The sequence below is a fragment of the Hyalella azteca genome, unplaced genomic scaffold (genome assembly GCF_000764305.2).
Source record: "Hyalella azteca isolate HAZT.00-mixed unplaced genomic scaffold, Hazt_2.0.2 contig10672, whole genome shotgun sequence".
In the NCBI taxonomy this organism is placed as follows: Eukaryota; Metazoa; Arthropoda; class Malacostraca; order Amphipoda; family Hyalellidae; genus Hyalella; species Hyalella azteca.
In genome coordinates, this window is record NW_025940701.1 from 77,936 (window position 1) to 101,712 (window position 23,777).

The 23,777-nt window shown below is 43.1% G+C and overlaps 2 protein-coding genes across 5 annotated transcripts in view; one reads left to right on the forward strand and one right to left on the reverse strand.

Annotated features, from left to right (window-relative positions):
- LOC108671133 (DNA-binding protein RFX6) overlaps positions 1–5,913 on the forward strand; it is a 16,958-nt gene extending 11,045 nt beyond the window's left edge. The window contains exons 11-16 of the mRNA XM_018158613.2: positions 1,631–1,774; positions 2,360–2,508; positions 2,852–2,951; positions 3,295–4,388; positions 4,704–4,900; positions 5,259–5,913. Of these exons, the coding sequence (XP_018014102.1) occupies positions 1,631–1,774; positions 2,360–2,508; positions 2,852–2,951; positions 3,295–4,388; positions 4,704–4,900; positions 5,259–5,286 (1,712 nt within the window). The 3' untranslated portion in view covers positions 5,287–5,913. The remainder of the gene's footprint in view (positions 1–1,630; positions 1,775–2,359; positions 2,509–2,851; positions 2,952–3,294; positions 4,389–4,703; positions 4,901–5,258) is intronic.
- LOC108671415 (retinol dehydrogenase 12-like) overlaps positions 5,223–23,777 on the reverse strand; it is a 24,353-nt gene continuing 5,798 nt past the window's right edge. Inside the window, exons 1-8 of one of the 4 annotated variants that reach the window (XM_047882532.1) lie at positions 17,824–18,873; positions 16,415–16,612; positions 16,026–16,211; positions 15,678–15,839; positions 14,647–14,769; positions 13,768–13,954; positions 6,563–6,673; positions 5,223–6,528 (exon numbers count right to left, since the gene is read on the reverse strand). In XM_047882532.1, the coding sequence (XP_047738488.1) occupies positions 6,574–6,673; positions 13,768–13,954; positions 14,647–14,769; positions 15,678–15,839; positions 16,026–16,211; positions 16,415–16,612; positions 17,824–17,971 (1,104 nt within the window). In that variant the 5' untranslated portion in view covers positions 17,972–18,873 and the 3' untranslated portion in view covers positions 5,223–6,528; positions 6,563–6,573. Of the gene's footprint in view, positions 6,674–7,113; positions 7,301–7,548; positions 7,672–8,230; positions 8,370–12,607; positions 13,074–13,767; positions 13,955–14,646; positions 14,770–15,677; positions 15,840–16,025; positions 16,212–16,414; positions 16,613–17,823; positions 18,876–20,345; positions 20,620–21,024; positions 21,209–22,965; positions 23,089–23,458; positions 23,621–23,777 lie in introns of those variants that run through there. The other 3 variants (XM_018158954.2, XM_047882533.1, XM_018158965.1) reach the window with 3 other exon arrangements.

Genomic DNA, 23,777 nt, shown 5'->3' on the forward strand with positions numbered 1-23,777 from the left:
AAGGATAGGCTATTGTTAGATTCCAGTTCCATGGTAAATTTGATGGATTTATGCTGCGAATTTAGGTAATCGAAAAAGAGTTTAACGTGAGAATGATGCTTAAAAAGTAAAAAAGTGTCATCAACGTATCTGTTGTAGAATATTGGCTTAAAATCAAGAGGGCAATTGGACAGCCAGGAAACCTCGTGAAAACACATAAAAATATTCGCAAAGGTTGGGCCGAGCGGAAGACCCATGCCCAAACCGTCAGTCTGTCGGTACAACTTGTTAGCATATATGAAAAAAGAGTTTAAAACAGATAATTCCAAAAGAGATTTAAAAAGATTACGTTTCAGCTTTTAGCTTTTGCTCGTTTCAATTTAAGATTAATGGGATTCAAACACTTTTACACCGAGGTTTTCGTATTTGTTCTACTTACAATATTCTGAACGCTGAATTCGAATTTTTACGCAATATATTTTCGCTTAATGGATTTCCGACTAGTCTGGTGTTTACCCAAATAAAGAAATTCATGTCCAAGCGGTACCATGAGGTTGCTCCCGAGCGCGACAATAGGGATGTTGTTTATTGCTCTTTTCCATATTTCGGCCCTGCATCCGAAACTATGTCAAGAGAGCTAAAACTGTTATTTTCTAAGTATTTCGCAAATGTTAATCTTCGTGTCATATTGGTCAACCATCTTAAAATCGGTTCTTTTTTAGGTACAAAGATACTCTCCCTCTGCACATGCGAGCGTCCCTAGTTTATAAATATAGTTGTGCACGATGTGCATCTGCGTACGTCGGGATGACGTCTCGCAATCTTTATTCTAGGGTCGCAGAACATAGGGGCAGGAGTTGTAGAACTGGTAACTGACTGTCGCGCCCACCTCATTCGGCTGTGCGGGTTCACGCCGAGCAGTGCGATGTTCCAGTTTATGACAGCGACTTCAAAGTTTTAGCTTCCAGTTCCGGTGTTTCTGATTTGCGCATTTTCGAATCATTGTATATTTTTAAACAGAGGCCTAGTTTGAATTTAGCTTTTAGCTCTTACCCGCTTGAAATTGTAAATAGGTAGGTTTTGCAGCTTAGGATTTTCGTTGTATTCTTGACTGTACTAATCACTGATTTATCTGTGTTCTAGAATTTTCGAACTGACGATGGAGCTGGACTCTGAAACGTTTTCTTTAAAGATACTATGAAATTTTGTGGTGTTTTCTTTGCTATAAAGTTTTTAGTGAATTTGCGATTCAAGCAAACGAGTGATATTATGGCTTACTTCATCTTAGACTATTAACGTTATCTTTGATATTCCACGGAAATTCGAGTTTCTGCTTTAGTGATGATGATATTTTTTGTTCTTCAAATTCGAGTTTCAACTGATAAGTAAGGAGTTTGAATGATTAAAGCGAAGGGGATTCGTTCTCGTTGATTCAAGACTGTCGTTTTTCGAAAAACTTGTAAATATGCAGATATTCCTGCATAGAGCTTGTAAAGTTGCCTTCTTCAATTGCAGTTCAAATGCGTACATCATGTTTGATAAATTAGTTTTTTTAATCGTATTCATGTAAGTCCACCAACAGTTGTTTGTGTGTGCGCATCCCTAGCGCATTGTGCCTTTACCCTCTAACCCTCTCCCTCAAATCCTGCAGGTTCATTTCACCTTCTGCAGCTGCTGTTCGACGACGCCCTGCTCTGTGTGCTGGAGACCGTGCACACCGAGCACCTCAACAGGCAGCTGCTCAGGAACATTGCATCTGATGTCGCCCCTGACACCTCAGACCCTCTCTGTACAGGCGAGTGAACACCGAACTCTGAACGGCCACCAGTATGAGCCAACCACTTACATGCGTGTATAAAGCGTCGTCAAGAGAAAGTGAAGAGCATTCGAGAGAAAATGAACTGCATTTCAAAGCATTCAAAAGAAAGTGAACCGCATTCGATAGAATTCAGCAGTGAATTGATTGCATTCCACAACATCTAAGAGTAATTGAATTTAAGCCAAGAGCATTCAAGAGTAAATGAACTGTCTTCAAAAGAAATTTAACCATATTCAAGAGTAATAATTTTACTGGCATCGAACCGTTAGTAAACTGCATTCCCAAATAAGCGAACTGATTCAAGAATAAGTTAACTGCATTCAAGAGAATGCAAACAACCTTCAAGAGTAAGAGAACTGCATTCAGGAGTAAGTGAACTCAGTGAGAAAATAACTACCTGATCCGACTTGCTCTATCGGCCTCGTAACCGCGATGCGTGGATGATACAGCTCGAGGCACTCGCGTTCAGCATACATTTAAAAATTTGCAACTCAAGAAGTAATATGAAAATAATAGTCCTCTTTATACATCTAGATTTTTCAATTTATTGATGCTTTGCAGACCTGGAGCCTGAAGATGGTCTTCAGAGTCTGTCGCTGCTGCTGGTGGGGGGAGCCCTACACCAAGACCATAACGACACCCTTGGAGGAAGGTCCCGTCAGGAGGCCCCTGGAGCTGCGTCAGCTGCTGACGCTGTCAGTCCCCATCAAGTGAGGACTCCTCTGATAAAGTCCTCATAAGGACTGAAGGACTTTGTCCTCCCTTTTACCTCATATCAGTCCTTCAGTTACTAAAATACATGTGATCTCAACGGCATCTACAGAATAAAAGTCAAATTGAACGAATTTATCTTACATAGTAAGTGGAATAACTCTCATATTTAAAGAAATTCGTGTGTGCAGACGTATAGGAATAACTATATTAACGGCTTAAGTTTATCCGCTCATGTCAACGAGTACAAAAATGTAAGCATTTGGTTTTACTGCTTCATACTGACTCTTAACAGCGACAGGATAAATTGATCCTATAGTTTAAAATTAATTTAATTTGCAGCTTCATCCGCTCCAGCCATCGCTTTCTTCTAACGCATCGTCGGGGCTGTCATCTCTGCCCTTGCTTGTGAGAGCTCCATCTTCACCGTCCTGTCCTCAAGGTATTATTTGTATGAAAATTTGAATTTTATTATCTCTGGGTATAGATCTTGCCTCAAAGAACTCATCCCAAACTACCATTCTCAGGGTAGTTTGTGACATTTTAGTGACATGTGTTTGTTTTTAGTGACAAACACATGTGTGACATGTGTTTGTTTTTTAGACAGAAGATTGTTGAGGTAAATTTAATAGGTCAGAACTCCTGGAGGCAAATCTTAGAGGTTAGAAGTATGATAATATAGCATGTTATGTCGCCCCGATTATTGAAATGAACTGTCATTAAAACAATATTATTTAAAGGAACTTCCACCTTATTACTTTTTAACGATTATTCTGGACTGGCAGGAAATTTATCAGTGAGTTCTTCAGTCGATGTCGTCGAGGAGCTTCATCCACCGTCCGTGTCTCCTAGAGGGGGACAAGAAGCGTCCCCTCGCTCACCCTTTACCTACCCAGCACTCACGACCTTCACTCAGTCTCCCCACAATTCAGATCCCCGTCAGCCAGTGAACTCTCCGCTTGTTGCGGAGCTGACTCAGCAGAGCAACTCCAGCATCCCCTTGCTGCTGATGCAACAGACAACGCAACACTTGGCCAGTACTATCAGCAGCGTCAGCTATACAGCGCAACCAGAAGCATTCATTAACAGCTTGAGTGTTGCACAGTCTGTCACCACGCCTACAGTGGCTCCGTCAACTACGAACATCCCACCTTGTGGACTTACGCTTGCATCGGCAACAAGTCTCACGCAGTCTTCCCTTGAATCTGTACAATCACCTCTGCAATCTCCACTATGCATTTCAACTCAATCCTCTCAGCTACCTATGCAATCTCCTCATACTCATTCTTCTCACGACATTACCCATTCTCCTCGCATACCATCTCAATCTTCTCGTGTCCCCTCGCACTCTCTATCACAGTCCGTTCCATCTCCGCTATTATCCTCCACTTCCTCACACGTTTCGTCCGCTTCTTCTACTCCACTTTCATCTTCGAGTTTGCATCCAAATTCGCCGTCTAGCCAAGCAAAATCTCCGGGCATTGTTTCGTTTGTGGAGAGCCAACCCCCTTCTGTCCAGTCCTCAGCGTTCGGGCAACCAAGGGCCAACACCTGCTCTCGAGCGACGGATCCACTAACTACTGACATAATCCCCCAAACAGTTCAACAACAAACTGAATCCAATGATCTTCATCGGATCGTTCCAGTTGACACTGACAATTTACAATCACAGCCTCCAGCTACAATGATGATTCGGGAATATGCAATGGGTGGAGAGCGGGTTAACGTGTTGCCCAGCATGCCGGGCACCGGGTACTCCCACAGCAACAACTTCCTCAGCAATCACAGCGACCTCGAGTACTCCCCTTCCTCCTCCACCTGCTACGAGTTTGCCAGGAGCGGCGTGGGCTACAAGTGTGCTGGCACAACTAACCATCAGGTTCGAAGTCGTGCATCATTTCTGGTTCACCTTACCCTAATATCGAACACCTTCCGTCTTTGATCATGCAACCATGTAGGGCAATTCATGATGCACGGTGGCTTCACTCCATCCTAGTCCAATGAATTGCATTCTATGTAGCTATTTTATTTGAGAGAGTCAACACATGTGTACACTTTTAGGATACATTTATTCCCATTTATTTCATTTCCCAGAGAAACTTTGGTATTCAAATTACATATGTCTTCAAATTTGGTCTATAAATCATTAGCCAATACATGAGAGGCTAACAAAGAGAAGGTTCCTGTGCTGCAGCTTTTCTACAACGACATTGGGACGACGAGCTACGAAGGAGGAGAGGATCTCTACTGCAGGGACGTCTACAGCGCCTCCTGCTACTACGATCAGTTCTCAGGACACGCGCCTCCCGAAGGTGGCATGGTTCCAACGTACAACCAATACTCACCTTACAGCTACGAACCAGTGGCCGCACCCGCTCTAGCAGGCGCAAGGTGAACATGCATGTGTGTGCTTCTAGTTGACGTACTATATATTGTTGTATTTCTATAGTTGACGTACTATTTATACTATATATACATTACATGATTTTCAATTTCTACGTAAATGCTTTTGCTGGGCACTGACTAAAGAAAATCTACAATAATTTATTGCAAATTGAAAAATAGGAAGAAATATTGTAAATGCGCAGTGATGTGCCCTGGGTCTGCACATTTCAAACAAGAGATGAAAAGCGCGTCAATACAGAGAATTTAAGTATGCTCTAAATTGGATATGAATTATAATTAAAAAATTTTTAATTGTTCTATCTAATAATTCATGCCGACAATGATATTTTTCTGATACTTGCAGATTCAAGACAAAGGATTCGCTCGGCTGAGGACGTTCTCATCGGAAAAGTGACATTGTTCAATGTTACTTTTAACAAACAAACAGCTAAATAATGAATAAAAAGCTTTAAAATGATAGACAACAGGCAAATTTAACTCTTAACATTAAAATTCAACAATGCAAGTCATACGTTTCGTAACAAGAACAATGTTGTATTGCGTCATCATATGCCCATCATGATGCGGGGAGTGAACGGGAATAACATGGACATTTTTTCTCTATAACTTGAGCATAACTTGAGTATTATTTTATGTTTAGCTACTGAGTGCAGTAGTACGAAGACGAGGACGAAATTCTAGCTGCTTTTGTGTAGATGTGTTTAGTTGCGGACATCTGTCGTTACAATTGGCATTTCAAGATGATAAAGAAAAATGTTACGAGTTAAATTCATTATTGGCTTCCTATCTGAATCTTGAAACAAACAAGCTTCATTTAATTCATAGAATAATAATTTCCAACAGGAAATTTATGATAACTATTTAATAGAAAATTCATTCATCAAATGTTACAATCGTTCCAATCTCGGTCGCAAGCATCAGCGTGTTCCAAGTGTGGTGGTTGCTGACAGGTGTGTACAGCATGTGGTGTAAGCGGAGGGCGCATATCGTAGAAAAGATTAAACAATACAACTTTCTATCCATCTTATCATTACTGATTTCCCTGACGAACAACGCATTAGTTCTGTAATGTCCAAACCTGAGTGATGACAGACATTGCGCCAAGTTTACTGCAAGATTTATGATATTGAGGAAGTTTTTCGTCAACCGAACATATGACATCACAGAGTGTAAAAGGGTCTTGCAGAAAATTATAGGCGACTTTTACACTAAAACAAATCTTACTTTGCGGTTATAACTATTGTAAGCTTCACAATATAAGGGCTTCCTTAAATAACAACGTGTGATTTGTATATTTAAGAACGTGCCAGAATGTAAAGATTATACTGCTACAACGATGAGAAGGTACCGAGCCGCATGCAGGTGAAGAGAAAACAATAGCACATCTGGCAGATGTTATACTGATGACGAGTGAAGCAAATCACCCGTCCAGCTCCTCGTCTCCTCCCTGCACGTCACTCGTCCAGCTCCTCGTCTCCTCCCTGCACGTCACTCGCCCAGATCCACGTCTCCTCCCTGCACGTCACTCGTCCAGCTCCACGTCTCCTCCCTGCACGTCACTCGTCCAGCTCCACGTCTCCTCCCTGCACGTCACTCGTCCAGCTCCTCGTCTCCTCCCTGCACGTCACTCGTCCAGCTCCTCGTCTCCTCCCTGCACGTCACTCGTCCAGCTTGACGAGCTGGGCTGACAGCTTCCAGAAGTCCTCGGCCAGTCGCTCGTCCTTGGAGGCGTCCAGAGCCCAGCCCACGGCGCAGTCGCTGTTGTGAAGACTTGGTACATTATGGTACGTCAATGGTTGGTACATTAAAGTACGTCAGGCGTCGGTACAATAAATAGACTAGCGAGGAAACTCTCAAAGAAGGGTGTTAATTATGTAGAGAAAATTAGCTGGCTCCATATACGTTTTGTTATGGTTAGATTATCAAAAAACGTAACTTGCTTGTTACTAAGGGTTCAAGTTGCTCTCAGAATATACCGGTAGAGATAATTTGAATACCGAATGGAACTGTACTCACAGAGCCCGAATCATCTTGCCAATCTATCATCAGCGACGCAGCGTATACCCCGTGGGCCGAATACTACATCTAGCCAGTCTGTATTTAGATTACCTGATTGTATGCAGCCATGAACGCAGCTTAGCTCTCTTGCAGCTACTGCTGAGCATAAAACTCTTTTATAAGAATGGAGAGGCTGCTACCTGAAGTACATCTCGTGGTGCTGCTTCGCTTCGGTCGCGCAGTAGACGGTGGTCTGTGCACCTTCCAGCGTCGTCTTGGGCAAGAGGCAGAAGATGTGGTCGCCGAGGAACGTCGAGGTTACAATGTGGCGGCCTGCAGCGCTGAACACCGCGCCGGGGTGCAATGAGAACACCTGGATCTTTGTGCCTGGAGATGAGATCATGTGTGGTTCATGAGAGTAAAGAGGGTAAAATGTTGTGCATAAAAAATGTCAGAATAAGATCTAAATAGTCGAATATAGTTGCCGATTTAAGTGAACAGCTATACAGGTAGTGGAACGTTATTACTGTTGATAATTTTTTTTGTGTCTGTACTGGATACGTTGCCGGGGTGCAAAAGAAATGTATCAAGCTTTGGTTAAGCCCCCAACAGGAAAAAATGATGTAATGTCCGACCTTTGAGGATCTGGGCGAGGTGCCTGGTGAAGAGGACGTTGGCGAGCTTGCTGTTAAAGTAAGCCTGCGCCTTGTCGTAGGGCTTCTTCTTGAAGAACAAGTCGTCCATGTCGATTTCGCCAACTGTTAAATGCATCACGGAAGTTTTTCTATGAAGATTTGTAGAATGAGCCAGCGTTTCATCACAGTATTTAAAAAAAACAGATGGTCTGTTCATTTAGGGACTGAAATTCCAACTGATTTCATGAGGTCAAGTGGGCCACGACAAATATTCAAGTGCAGGTAGTGTGTTAAAGTTGAGTGTCAGTGGTGCAGGTCGACTGGACCGAGAAACTTTGCCTATCTACAGCGGAGCTGAACACTGCATCCTGGTCTCAATAAATCACGTTTTGTTCTTGACCGTTGACGCATAACAAAACTAGAATACCGTCTCGGTAACTTTGCTCTGCAAGTAAACCATAAATCTCTCTCGTTGAATAACAGAGAGAAATTCATGAAGCACTTCACAGAAATTCAATAAACATTTTCTTGTTATAATTCTGCAGTCACGTGAGAACAAAATCCAAGGCAGCAATGAAGCGAAATGTTTAAATTTTCTACTATAACCCCCGTAGACCGGGAAATTAATCATATAATAGCATAACGTATATAATACAAGGGTTATATATGGCATCGATCTCACCGAGATGTCCGTGAGAGGACACGTTGATGATCCGGGCGGGCTCATCTTGCTTCATCTGCGGCAGGAGGAGGTTCGTGAGCAGGAAGTGGCCCAGGTGGTTCGTGCCCATCTGCATCTCGAAGCCCTCCTGCGTCTCCATGTATCGCACCTGCGTTGTTGATGAGGATCTGTACTTCAATATATCTACAGAGATCGCCATCAACGCACCTGCGTTGTTGATGAGGATCTGTACTTCAATGTCATGACCAAAGAGATCAGCATCAACGCACCTGCGTTGTTGATGAGGATGTGGACTTTGATGTTATCCTTGACAAGTCCAGCAGCGAAGTCCCTGACGGACTGCAGGCTGGAAAGGTCCAGCAGGCGCACCTCCACCTTTCCTCCCTCACCCAGCAGGGACCGACGCGCCTCCTCAGCTTTGGGGAGGCTGCGACACGCCAGGATCACGTGAGCCCCTGGGGAGAAGCAAACGACTTTAGACTCCTTGTCCCATGGTTTAAGGAAGACTGTATAGAGTCGCTGAAAGTACGAACGGAGAATAAAAACAATATATAGTAACGGCATCAAACCGGAGTGGTCTGCGTGGCCCAGTGGTTAAAGTTCAGAGTACCAAGATTGGCGCAGAGAGGCGCGGGTTCGAACCCAGCTCTGTGCGCCAGTTTCTGGTCAGAATCGGCAGGGAGGCCGGGCGGTTAAGCATAGCAGAATTGTAGCAGTGAGTTGCGAGTTCGAGACCGCAAAATGCTGTGAATGTTCTGCGATGTTAAGAATCGGCGACATGCCTACGGCCTAATAACGCTGAAACCGTTATTATTATTATTATTATATTATAATATATGTCGATGATACTTAACGCCGATGGTGCAAAATAAATTTCTGTAAGTCATGAGCACGATAGAATGCAATAAAAAGAAATAAGATATCATGACTAAATATTTTTTTAAGCCATAAACCTGCAGATGATTACTTCATTGTGATGACAGTGACTAGGTTTCTACTGCCTACAGCGGCTCAATTCTTTCTGCAAATTTCAAATTTTACAGTGTTCAGCTGTCAAATTATTTTCGTTAGAACTGATTGCTCAAATGGTACACCGGTGCTACACCACCTCAGGAATTTTCACTTAAGGAAATAATTGTAATTTACGTTTTCAACTGTCAACCTGACTCGAAATGCACACGTAGCTCATAGACCTCATTTGACGACCTCAAGCAAACAATTCCCGTTGTTTTGAGTAGCAAAATATTTACTTCCGATTGATTTTTTTTAATTTTTCTTGCGAATGCCAACGCAAGTGTCTTAGCAATAATATATTACAACGTGTTATGTTTAGATTTTGCATTGGACGTGGATTAAAAATTATTCACTGTAAATTTTGTAAGACTCACCCCTCCTGAGCAAGTCTCGCGCGGTCTCCTTGCCGATGCCGACGTTGGCGCCCGTTATGACGACCGTCTGGCCCGTGAGGCGAGCCGTTGACGTGCACAAGCCCCCTGCGAGGTAGCGGCGCACTGCCACCACCCAAAGGGCGCTCCATAAGACACCCGTCACCGACACGCCCCCCACCAGGTACTGCCACAGTAGCGCTGCAACAGCACAGCCCAGGGTATCCGATAACTGATAACATTAGCCATTACATTCAAACTTTTACGAAGGGCAATCAAACAATTCGAATCCCATTGAGAAGTCTTATATGTCATAAGCAAGATAAGTCTGTTAATCGTCAAGTCTGTTATCAGAGAATTTCTTCAGAGATCATCTAAATTCTTCACGAATCAAAAATTAAATATTTCATTTTTATCACAAATTCCCCGATTCATGAATGATTGATATTAGCGATATCTGATGTACGTATGAAACTTCCGCGACACGCGACAGTGGTGTAACTATAGCATGACATGCTAAATAGGTTGCGGTCATTGTAGCAGCAGCATTGTTTTCAGGTTCGAAGTTTTATCTTTGTCGGGTCGTTAGACGAAAAAGAAATTTCCACCGTTCATTGCATTATAAGATTGAGAATCTTGCGACTTATTAAGAACTATTCAGCGATAACATTTTAAATGAAATCAAGGTGATGTAGTTAATAGTAGCAAAAGGTCCTTCGTCATTTGACCCGGCATCATGGCTGACCTCGAGGCTTATCAAGGCGGCAGCGCTGGCCGGCACAATCTCATGATTCTTCTCATTCAGTAATCATAATCTTGGTCTTGAGCATCAGCACTTGACACCAAGATATAATAAAAAACATTTTATGTTGCAACGCAAGTTTGTAAAGACAACACCTGTGCGCATTAGTGTAATATAAAAAAAAATCTTCTCTGTCATCGTACCGTATATGTGTGAATAGGCAAAAACCGTTCATGAATGTAGAGTAAATAAAGTACCATGAGTTGAGACGCACTGGATGTAGAATCTAATAATACAACAGTAAAAAATATATTTTCTACACCGCCACCGTATTTGTGTGAATTGGAATTATCCTTTCATATATTGTCAAGAAGCACCATGAGTAGCGGAGCACTAGATAAAATGTGGATGAAGCTCAACTATAATCACGGGACACAACCTTAAGCAATTCGAGCAATAACACCGGAACCTCGCTCGTCGAAGGTACACTGCACTTGATATACACGAGAGCTCGCGCTAACATAGAAACTTGTATTAGTTAAGAAGAGTCCCTACCGTGACCAATGGGGAAGCTACACCAACCACAAGGTGAAAAAATATAACTCAGTACTCACTGCAGTGAGTGACAGAGAGCGCATTTTCTCGTCGACGAAAACGTGAAGTCACGGACGGACAGACAGACGGACGGACATGACGAGCACAGCTTGCCTTTTTCCATAAAGGAGAAAATGCGCTAAAAATTACAACACGAAAAATAAGTAGAGAAACTGCGGTGAAGTAATAATGAAGTAGAGAAGGGACTTGAATAAAAAGAGGTGACTAGGGAAAAGAGTTCAAGGAGACGAACCAGCGGAGAAGAGCACGCTGAGGTTGTAGAGCTCCTCACTGAAGAAGAGACCCCAGCCCTCCGTGAAGAAGGCCCAGCACAGCCAGTTGGGGTGCAAGGACCTCGAGAAGATTGCGATCGCCCTCGTCTGTTCCAGTGAGACAATTCATGACCGATCTTTCAACTGTGACGGAGTATTTCTTGAAAGATGTTCATCTATTAATTTCAGCGAATTATTTATACTAATTTGGATTTGGCATTAGAAAAGTTCGAGCTTATGTATCCTAGTAAGCTTACTACATGTCTGACGTATACGCACCCACCAGCTTGGACATGGTGGCGGTGGAAAGCGTCTTTAGCGTTGACGTCAAGAACTGACTTGCAGGGTGGGTGCTTCTCCCTGCACGAAGAAGCGAGTCTGGATCTCTAACTTTTCAAAATCCATCGTTTCAAAAATGTATTCCTAACTCACTATCGTTCACGACGGAATTCACCGAGTCACAACTCACACGTCCGTCACCGTTCACCATCCTTCTTCCTGCCGGCCATCCGTATGCCAAAATAAGAGGTCATGGTTTGTTCTTTTTATTTAAGAACCGATATTCTTAGTTACCTAGCACCGTACTCGACTTACAGTCGTTAAATCGTGAGGCTGACAAGAATGAACTCGCCGGCGCATGCTCTCTCGTTCAAACATTCAGTTCTCCCTGTCATTGCAACATATTATTTTATTGTAACATATTAGTGTCATTTTTTATATTAGTTACCTGTTAAAACCAAGCTCAGCTGATGCTACACACACTACTTAGCAGGACAACTGCAACTTTTTACCTCCGACTGACGAGATGTAGAGCTGCTTGTCACGCAACCTAACCTAGGAACGTTCAGAGGGATACTAAATGAACAGCAACACTGCAACAGAAGTCGTCTTCGTTTTATCATTGCTAACAACGCTATCTAAGCCTATCCCGAGTGTAATGTTAAATGGTAAGCTCAGGATCTCAACACAATTTCGCTCAAATTTTTCACTTTTCCTGCGTGGCTTACTTGATTTCCAAGATGCGCAGTGTTGGTCGCACTGTGTGACAGCAGTTCCCAAACAGAAAGCTCCTACTCTACCGCGAGCTGTTCACCAGTCACCACTCGATGGATTCCGTTTCCACATGCCTAGTGAAAACGCTTCTGTTAATCGTAATGACATAATCCGCATGATAATTGTAAACAGAAATGAATTCTAGCGACATTGTTTTGCTCACTATGTCAAACAGTCAATGCCAAACGGCATTGCTAACTAAATTGTCAATTGTTGTAATGAGCGAAATGTGTGATGTCGTTATGGTTTGAGTTTGAAAAGCCGGTGGTATTTCGCAGACACACAGTTTCAATAAACTAAGGACAAGAATTTTTACTAATTTTTCATGCATTTATTCAGAATGTACAAATCAATTCAAACTTCCTTGTGAAAAAAAATTAATTCATATCTAAAATACAGTATTCGACTTAATCGCCTGCAGTGTAAAATCAACAGCGACGTTTGACTCAATCGCGAAGGCGAGCTACATTCGTCGGTGGATTAACGTTAGCAATCGGCATGCTCCAGAAACAAGTTATTAAAAGAGCACAGACGTTCATAAACAATCTAGGGATATTGTCGGTCACTTGGCAAGCAAGACGTCGTTCCTTTACTTATCAAGTCACTCGTCCAGTCTCCTCGTCTCCTCCCTGCACGTCACTCGTCCAGCTCCTCATCTCCTCCCTGCACGTCACTCGTCCAGTCTCCTCCCTGCAAGTCACTCGTCCAGCTTGACGAGCTGGGCTGACAGCTTCCACAAGTCCTCGGCCAGTCGCTCGTCCTTGGAGGCGTCCGGCGCCCAGCCCACGGCACAGTCGCTGTTGTAACCAAACGAGTCGAATTTGTAAGAAAATTACAGCTATAAAATACGTTTCTACGACATATTTCGTAGGAAACATTCTGCCATATATTAGAAAAATATCTTGATTGGTTGGACAAACGTTTGTGTTTGCTTGTTGGCGAACGTCAAATAGTAAAACAAATTTTTTTTTCCAGGATCACCGATCATCTTCTCCAATGAAAATATTAATTAAGTCTTACTTTTAATTTAACAGCCTGTTCCAAACTGTGCATAAAATTTGACGTCAGCCTTAGCTTATGAATAATATTTCGCTTTATTGAAATTCTTCTGGTAAAATACCAATTTCATAGGCTTGCCGTAACAGAAAATATTTCAAATAAAATATCAAATGAATTCTTTCTTGAAATCATCCAGTAACGAATTTAGTTAACTCGCGGGTGACAAAATTTCTTTAAAAATGTCATTCAGCTGACTAAAGTTTCTGAGAATTTAGAGTGGATCAATACCAGTAATACCAAGCACAAATACTATAGTCTAAAGAAATATCTAGTGGTTTCCTAGAGCAGAGGTCCCTCTTATTTCATGGACCGTGATGGAAAATGCCAAGGGTAAGACAAAGGAACGCGTCGCTTTGTTGGAGCGCCAGGGTTAGTTCATCATGTTGAAATAAAGAGATATTTACTGGTGTAATCCAATGTCATCATCACTACCTGAAGTACATCTCGCTGTGCTGCTGGGCTTCAGTAGCACAGTAGACGGTAGTCTGTGCGCCCTCCAGCGTCGTCTTGAGCGCCAAACTAATGACGTAGTCTTTAAAGAACGTCGAAGACATCACGTGGCGCGTGGCTGAGCTGACCACGCTGCCGGGGTGTAGAGCGAACACCTGGATCTTCGTGCCTGCACAAAACCAATGAAGATCATGCAAGAAATGAGAGAAAAGGGAATGAGATTCAAATGAAATTTAGGGGATGAGATTAAGATCGTATTCATCTTCTTGAGTTCAAAGAGCACGCGTCAGCCACGGTTGTAGGGCGTTTTTGGCCAACCAGCAAAGAGTAGTGGTAGTATAATGGTTTGCTAGCGCTTCAGCTATGAAGCTATTTCGCACCGGAGGTCAAAAGATGACATCGCCAGTAAGGTGGAAAGTCTCAATAATTCAAATCTCAAATCAATCATCACCCATAACGAGCGGAAAATCTCAATTGTCCAGCCCGCTGCAGTTGGCTCGAAAGAAGCAGCGTCAGCATCTCAAAGAGAGACGAAGTGACAAGAAGGGACAGGTGAAAAACAACAGAAACTGAGACACTCGAACAAGAGGTTGCTTACACAAGATTGATATTGTACAGCATCCGTTGCTTAAGGCAGCATACGCATGGTGAAACATAAAAATGGATTATATTGATTTTTGTCACTTTGACAAACTATTGATCGAAATGAATTAATTTCATTGATATAACAATAAAATATGAAGTTGTAGAAACAATTATAAAGAACTTTTAGGTGAATGAATGAATAAATTTTAAGAAACATTTGGTGCAGAAAACATGTCCAGGTTACATAAAATGGCCGCTGAAGAAGAAAGTCCCGACCTCTGAGGAGGTGCGCGAGGCGTCTGGTGAAGAGGACGTTTGCGAGTTTGCTGTTGCTGTAGCTCTGCAGGGCGTCGTATGGCTTCTTCTTTTGGAACAAGTCATCCAAGTCGATCTTACCCCCTGTTACAAAAATGCGTCAAGTTTTACTGAGCTTCGTTGTGTCAGGTCGAGATATTATCGAGACTTTCGAGTCATTGGTTTTCTCACTCCCTTTGTGAGCTGACGGTAACGCCATATGACGTGTTTCTTGAAAAATGCTTTAAAGATCACTAAGTGCGGGAAGTTAGTTCAGTTCCGTCAAGCTCCGGTGTTGTGTTAAGCTATTGTCTCGATAGTGCTACTTCGGCACGTTCTGCCGGGTTGATAATGTGATGCAAATCCCGGAGATCTAGTCTGCAATGCATAAGCACTGTTGCTAATAATTTTCTCAGTATATCCCGGTATACTTATTTCCCATTGGCATTTCAACTGTACAATAGGATTAACTTTGCCCATCAAGTTGATTAATACAAAATTGCAGTTAGTATAACAACGAATGAAGTCGGCACAAATTGCCGGTGTTTGCATGGATAAGTAGCATATGACAGTTGAACAGACATGTCCAAGGAATTGGCGCTGCTATAATTTTACATCAACTTTGGAGGCGGAAACAGCAATGTTTTAGCTAAAATATTGAAGTTACGGAATATACTAACACAAAAACAGACTACACTCAGTTTGAAAGGTTTCACGCACATCTTTTGCAAATTTCTAATTCCTGGCTCTGCTTTTCCCAATACCACCTCTTACGCCGTGCTACACGAGTCAACCTATTAAGTTCATCACCAAGCACTTTTCTTTGATAATACCGCTAAATAATTATAGCCTTTTAATTTAATTCTAGTTACGCCACCATTCGAAATTTCTAGGGCAGAATGTCAGTCACAAATAATAAAAATATTGCTAGAAAATCTCTGATGGCTCTCCAAACTCTGATGGCTCAGTCCAAGCTAGCCTCGCACGAGTACCTTCCAAAGAACCAACCTCACCGAGACAAGCGGTAGACGACACGTTGATGATCCTGGCGGGCTCGCCGTGCTGCTTCATCTGCGGCAGGAGGAGGTTCGTGAGCAGGAAGTGGCCCAGGTGGTTTGTGCCCATCTGCATCTCGAAGCCCTCCTGCGTCTCCATGTACGGACACATAAACACCCCTGTGACATTCAACATATAATTACTGCATTCATTGTTCATGCCATCACAACATTATTGCAGCCAACACTCATACCAGTTAACATACGTAGACTCCCTAAGCTATATGCACGTCTATAGCCAATCAACGCGCCAATGTTATCGCTGAGACTATGTCCTTAAATATCATGACTAAAGTGATCAACAACCTGCGTTGTTGATGAGGATGTGGACTTTGATGTTATCCTTGACAAGTCCAGCAGCGAAGTCCCTGACGGACTGTAGGCTGGAAAGGTCCAGCAGGCGCACCTCCACCTTTCCTCCCTCACCCAGCAGGGACCGACGCGCCTCCTCAGCTTTGGAGAAGCTGCGACACGCCAAGATCACGTGAGCCCCTGGGGAGAAGCAAACGAGAGGCTCAGGGATCTGAACCCCATAGCTTGGGGGAGGCAATACGCGCATGACGACCCAACGGCAGAGTGATGAAGTGCATTCCGGCGCCCATGTTATGATTTGCTAATAGAAGTTATTCGTGGATTGACTATCTTACTTAAAGACTTGGCAAGAGCATTTAACGAAACTCTAATGAAAGACTCACCTCTCCTGAGCAAGTCTCGCGCCGTCTCCTTGCCGATGCCGACGTTGGCGCCCGTTATGACGACCGTCTGGCCCGTGAGGCGAGCCGTGGACGTGCACAAGCCCCCTGCGAGGTAGCGGCGCACTGCCACCACCCAAAGGGCGCTCCATAAGAGGCCCGTCACCGACACCCCCCCCACCAGGTACTGCCACAGCAGCGCTGCAACAGCACAGCCCAGGGTATCCGATAACTGATAACATCAGTCACGATAATCAAGGGTATCCGAGGAGCAATCGAAAAGTTCGAAACCTATTTCAAAGATTTTCATTACATTATTAAAGGTAGTGCTCGTTTGGCCAATATTCTTTATAATGACAACATTAAGTTCTTATTAATGCCCATGTATTATATACTTAAAATACTTAATACATGCAAGGAATCCCAGGTTAAATCTGCATCCAAAGTGACATTGACATCCTAGGAACGACGAGAGGTTAGCTTAGCAGGAAGGTAGGAGAGACGAAAAAGTAGCAGTGATGAACTTGGCTCGGAATGAGAATTCTGCTTTCTGAAAATTAAAAGACTGCTCGGGATAATTAATTAGAGGAAAGTACGAGGAGAAAAATGAAAACTCAAATGTGATGAGAAAATGTGACGTAAAATAAACAAAGCGCAAGGAGACGAACCAGAGGAGAATAGCACGGTAAGGTTGAAGGGCTCCTCACTGAAGAAGAGACCCCAGCCCTCCGTGAAGAAGGCCCAGCACAGCCAGTTGGGATAAAACATCCTCTGGACAATCGCAATCGCGTTCTGTTCCATCGAGACAATTATGAAATGGCTTTTAATTATTGTCGATTGTTTCATGCTTTACGTCATACTCATGTAAAAAAGAGCTTATCTTAAACCCCCACGACAAGGCCATATGCTTTGCGATTCTTCAGGCAACACGTACTATAAGTTTATTTTACGACACGACCTGACCCATGCTAAAGCATCAGCCTCGACGCCTACCAAGCGCTTCATACCTGAGACACCAAGAAATGAACTGAGCTTCCAAAGGCTCGAGCCCAAGATTAGCTCGTCTCATCTCAGCGGTTAAACCACTAAGCTGCGATGGTATACAGTTTTAGTTATGAAACAATTTGTACAGAGCGTTTTAAATTTATGTTGTTCAAATTCAAAAACTCCTTAGCTATACAAGCGCAGAATTTATCCTTGATAAGATTTAGAGTCAATTTTGAAAATTACTGATCTACGGAAACGTTCTTTTTACCCCATTATTGGTCCATCACGTTTTTAGCCGAACATTGACTCGGTGTGTGATTCATTGAACAAGTGCTCACCTTTTCATGCCTCTTCCCAATACACGAGTGAAATGCTCCCACCTTGCGTACTAATTATTCAACGTTTGTTAACAAGTTTGTACGTACCCCCATGAGGAAGGTGGCTTGAGGCGTCGTGGAGCGTTAGTTCAGACTTGTGAGCCTGCTTGTTGTTTGCTGAGGTTTTAATCCACAATGATTGCCACGGCAGGCTGGATTTAGTCGTCTTCAACGTTTGCAAACTGGAACGAAACATTTTAAATTTCTCGTGCTTGTGAATTGCGATGAAGATTCTGTGTATTAGTTCACTTAAAAAAGGTAAAAACAACGAACGCTCCTCTTCGAACAGAAAGCTTGCCCCCAAATGAGGACCCAATGATTTATTATTCACTTCTGACTACAAATCCCTGTCACACTATCCCTATGACGGGTGTAGTTCAGAGCGAGTATTTCGGAACCTGTTAGTTAGGTACTGTAAAGTCGTGATAAAGATCTGTGTTCTGCCGCGCTGACACTCGTGTCGTCGATTCGTCTGCATTCAGGAGCAACTTTCGTGCTTGATCACTTGTACTTCTTCTGCAGTTTTTAAATAGAAATCGAGCAAAATGATCTATTTCATTTCGTGTACAAACGATTTTAACAAAGAGAGTTAATGATCTATATCAACGAGACTATTTTGTTTTCGCCTTAAATTGATGGCGTAGGAAAGGTATAGAGAAGCCCTATAACCAGCGCGTCTGCTCTGGACAAGCGAGTGTATAGGCAAGGTTATAGGAAATATAATAGACTTGGTCAGCGTGTCTACGCGGAAATATTACGAGTATCATATCGGTGTTAGAGCTGCAATTGTTTGTTCCTAACAGACCTGTTGGTGGCGATAGTTAATGTACATGAACAGTATGCGCGTTACTTTTTAATTCAACCGTTAGTTTGGCAGGCCAGTTCCGGTTATAGTGATGTATTTAAGAAGTCTGCGCGTTAGAATTGAATTCAATCATTAGTTTAATTGGTCTAGATCCCGTCACAACCCCAAAACTAAGACCCGCCGTCAGACACCGAGAGCTCCGGTGGGGCGCTCAGGAATTTTGCCCTTGGGAACGCGAAATCCCATAGGACTTCTGACGAGCGAAGGCAAGCGTCAGAAGGCCCTCCTGAGGGACGTGTATTAGGTGGAACTTTTTGTCGATGCACGTAGTTATGAGAGTGACGTAAATTGCGCTAACTTGAAGTTAATAATAATAATAGCGGTTTCAGCGTTTATTAGGCCGTAGGCCTGTCGACGATTCTTAACATCGCAGAACATTCACAGCTTCATGTGGTCTCGAACACACAACTCACTGCTCCAATTCTGCTGTTCTTAACCGCCCGGCCTCCTCACCGATTGTGACCAGAAACTGGCGCACCGAGCTGGAATCGAACCCGCGCCTCTCTGCACCAATCGTGGTACTCTGAACTGTAACCACTGGGCCGCCCTGCCTATAGGTCTGTAAGGTCTGTAGCAAGTAAGGTCAACATCGCATCTCGTCCAGCGGTTGCAGTAATGTAATGTCTGTAGGGTGAAATATTTCCGTATATTTAGCTTCAATGTATTGGGGAGCACGAAAATTTCTGATTCCTGATATAGCGAATTTTTTGTCTGAACGCCACATTAATCATCAGTCGGCCTCACCAGCAGTCCCTGGCAGGAAATAAACGCGAGTAATGTGAGAAATCAATAAAGTCAAATAATGTCATTGGTAAATCGAATATATATACATATATAAATTTGCTCGAAACGAACGTTTAGACAAAATACTGTACCCGGTCGTGCAAATTGTGTAATCAGAACAGCTTCTTAAATAGAACAAGAAAAACGTCCATGGTGAGGAGGTGAACAAGGTTTACTGTGAGCGTCACGGTCCCATTGTAAGATAGACCCCATCTCGGTATCACAGTAGGACAGCAAGCAAAGAAGCTCATATAGGAATAAGACTTTATGTAATAAAAAGACAACAAGGGACGGTATGCCGTTTGAAATTGGAATTCAACAGGTGCGAATTGAAGCAGATTTTTATCTTATTTTAAGACTTATTGCAGAGGCGAGGGACTTCTAAACGAAGTTGAGCTTAATCCGGTACAATTAAAAGCTTTTGACCGACATATGTCGCTCTCAAAACTCATGGTACAAGATGACGCGGAACATATACTTGATATCCAAATGCTCTCAAATTAACCTCTGTCAAGACCAATTGCATCAATGTCCTACAACTGGTCACGTTAATCCCAACACAAATTCCTGCCTAAATCACGTGCTTAATTCTACCATACATTTTTCAACTAAATTCATCACTCGCAAACAACGATGAAAATGTACCTAAACTAATTGAAAGCAACGAACAAAGGTACTTAAAGCATCTCAGCATGAATAGTTGGCCGCACTGCTTATTTCTCTACTTCCATCGGTTAGTCTAATTATTTTGGACAATAACAGTATTCTGGAAGTGACACTGTCCGCGCCTCAGAATCGAAAGCAATTCATAAAAAATGTAACTCAGTACTCACTGCATGCAGTGAGTGACAGAGAGCGCATTTTCTCGTCGACGAAAACTTGAGGTCACGGACGGACGGACAGACTCAGACAGACGGACATGGCGAGCACAATAGTGCATTTTTTCCATAAATGAGAAAATGCGCTAAAAAGCAAACAATGTAAGACTCCTAACGCAGCAGCGGGACTGATCAGTCGTAGCATTGCACGTCTCCTCCCTGCATGTCACTCGTCCAGCTCACTCGGCAGGTAAGGCGTCCTTTTTTCACTTATCAAGTCACTCGTCCAGCTTGACGAGCTGGGCTGACAGCTTCCAGAAGTCCTCGGCCAATCGCTCGTCCTTGGAGGCGTACAGAGCCCAGCCCACGGCGCAGTCGCTGTCGATTATTTCATTGCTCGTAAGATTATTCACAAAAACGTACAATAGTTTCAGACCCTGTTCATCTGTCCCAACTAGGTCCCGACTTATGTAAAGGGAAACTACTGCTCTTCTAAATGAGCAACGTCGCTGGGAATTTCTTTTTAGGCTTCGTCTGCTGCCAATAATGAAATATTCCGGGATTAGTTAGCGCCTGCCGTTGAGATTAGTTCTTGGTGCCGCTAAACTATTATACGCAGAATTGCGCTTCCATGCAATACATCACTCATAAAAGATCAAAAATAGGGTTAAAACAGGGGGGGGGGGTTTAAAATTACACAAACGCTGTGATTTTAGAAACCTGAACTCGCTATTCAACAGGTGAGAGGCAAGAACTGTGCGAACCCATCATGTAAATTACTACCTGAAGTACATCTCGCTATGCTGCTTGGCTTGCGTGGCGCAGTAGACGGTAGTTTGGGCACCCTCCAGCGTCGTCTTCAGAGCGAGGCACAAAATGTAGTCGTTCATCACGGAGGATAATATGTGGCGGCCGAGTGCGCTGTGCACTGAGCCGGGGTGCAGCGAGAACACCTGGATCTGCGTGCCTGTGAAGGCAGTAGTAAGCTTCACTAATTAATGCTTCATAATCCAACGTCTGAATCAACAAATAAAGGTAATATTAACCTCATCACAACGAAGTAATGATCACACTTGGGAGGAAGGGTTGTTGCGGTCCTCAAGTGGACATAGAGTCAGGCAGCCCATGTCGGTAGTGAAAAACATAGGCTCAGATTCGGACGACTGATGACTGATTTTTATCAGAACTCGAACTTCAATATTTTTTGAAGGACGTTTTGTAATATGATTTCGTATAATCGTATCGTAGAATTTCCACACTAAAAATGATCTGTTTTTTAAATCGGGTTTTGCACAGAAAGGAACAATATTGCTTAACACACTCTTGGTAGACACATAGGTCTATATATGGCGCGCCAGTGCACCATATTACGTACGCAACCGGCAACACCGCCGCTAAATTGAAATAGTTATGAGTAGTGTGCCTACTTCACAGAAAATTTACGCTGTAAGTCCAACTAAAAGGCTAAAAAGTCGCGCTTTGGTCCGGCTCTAAATTCCTTTAAGTTGGAGAGGGGAGGAATAAACACTAGGGGAACTTTCAGTAGTATACTGATGATCTCCAGGTGGTGTACGATATTCTTCATACAAGGGCGCACATTATATTCAGTCGAGGTAGATACATATTATTCTTCACAGACAGATAAAAAGCTCCAGGAGACCAAATTACAACCCCAGAGGTACAAGCGTCGACAAGTGGATAAATGGCACGTGAATTTGAAACGTAGAAAAGTCAGACAGCGAGTGGCACGGGTACGAGCCGTGCCAAAACGCGAAAAGCCAGTCACAGTTGCTGCTGAGGAAAGCGAATTATGTGGGTACGGGCCACACCAAGACGCGGTAGAGTTAGACGGCAAATAACACGTGTACGAGCAGTGATGCCAAACGTCGATTACTCCCGAGGTATTAACTCCCACAACACGAGAGATGCGCTTCGGTGCGAGTAGGAAACGCACCAGAGCGCTGCCAGCGGCTGGAACTATCCAAGTACTCTGCCTACGTCGTACATACTGTAGTCCATTAGTGGATCTCTTGCAATCACCTGGTTAAAACATGCGCCGTATCAGTCGGTTCGGCATGTAAAGCATCTCCACAACTACGGCAGAGTTATACTAGCTATTTTCTGGCTCTCAGCATTCGCTTCAAAGTGTTTGGACCCAAACCCAGTCACGCTGAGCACACAAAATTCGTCAATGACGAGTAACTCAACTAAAATAACCTCACAACAACACCTCGCTTATTATGTATACGCAACGGGCTATTAATATCCTCTATGTGCAAAAAATGGATAATATAATATGTTACAAGAAAGTACAATCATAATTTCATCCTTTGGCCACATGTCGAAAATTGAGAGTTTATATATGATAGAATAACACTCGAACATACCCAACTCGTTAGCGTGTGAGTAGAGAACTTTGTAGCACTTCGCCTAGACAAATGAAACCTTAAATAAAAGCATTATCAAAGCGCAACGTGAAGTAATATCACATAACAGAATCACAATAATAAAAAAATTAATCTTTTGGCCACATGATTAAAGGTAGAAATCGACTTTTAATAGAATATATAGCTCGAAGATGTACAGCTTGTTGACGCAAAGATTGCGATGTGGGCGTACTCGCATAGATGATGGTACCGTAGATTGACAGCGCTTATTTACGTACAAAACAGTAAATAATTAAGAATATCACAATAAAATCAAGGTCCTTTACAAATAAGTTACCTTTGAGAAGGTGGGCGAGGCGCCTAGTGAAGAGGATGTTGGCGAGCTTACTGTTGGCGTAGGCTTGGACCTTGTCGTAGGGCTTCTTCTTAAAGAACAAGTCGTCCATGTCGATCTCGCCACCTGGGGAAGTAGTTTGGTCGACTCATGTTATTGGAGTATTCTTTCCAATAAAATAGTAACGAAAACTTACTAGTAATAGTAGTAGAGTAATAATATTAGTATTAGTGGTTCGATATCAAATTTATAACACCATAAGGGTTAATTTTGCTAAAATGCCAAATTTTAATAATTGTAAACAGGAACCAAAATTATTTCTGGGACTTTTAAATTTGATGGTCTTTCGCGGGAGCCCCGTTGCTTTTTACAAGACATCGGTCACTCTTTCTGGGCTCTAATCTTCATTGACTCATTGACTATGGAAGCTCCAATTCCATGCATTGTGAACAAAACGCATTGGGAAATTACATTCCCATGTCCCCAAAAGCCTCACTTAAGTGTCCCAGCGAGGACACGTTGATGATCCGGGCGGGCTCGCCGTGCTGCTTCATCTGCGGCAGGAGGAGGTTCGTGAGCAGGAAGTGGCCCAGGTGGTTCGTGCCCATCTGCATCTCGAAGCCTTCCTGCGTCTCCATGTACGGACACATCATCACACCTGTAAAAGTTTCCAGCACATCCTTGCTTATGAAAGGAAGCACATCGTACTTCAAGCATGGTCAATAGTTCATAGCAGTGCATCATTTTTGAAGAGGATGTGGAAGTCTTGACCCCACTACTATAAAGATTTGCATCAAAACTGGGTTGCAGATGAG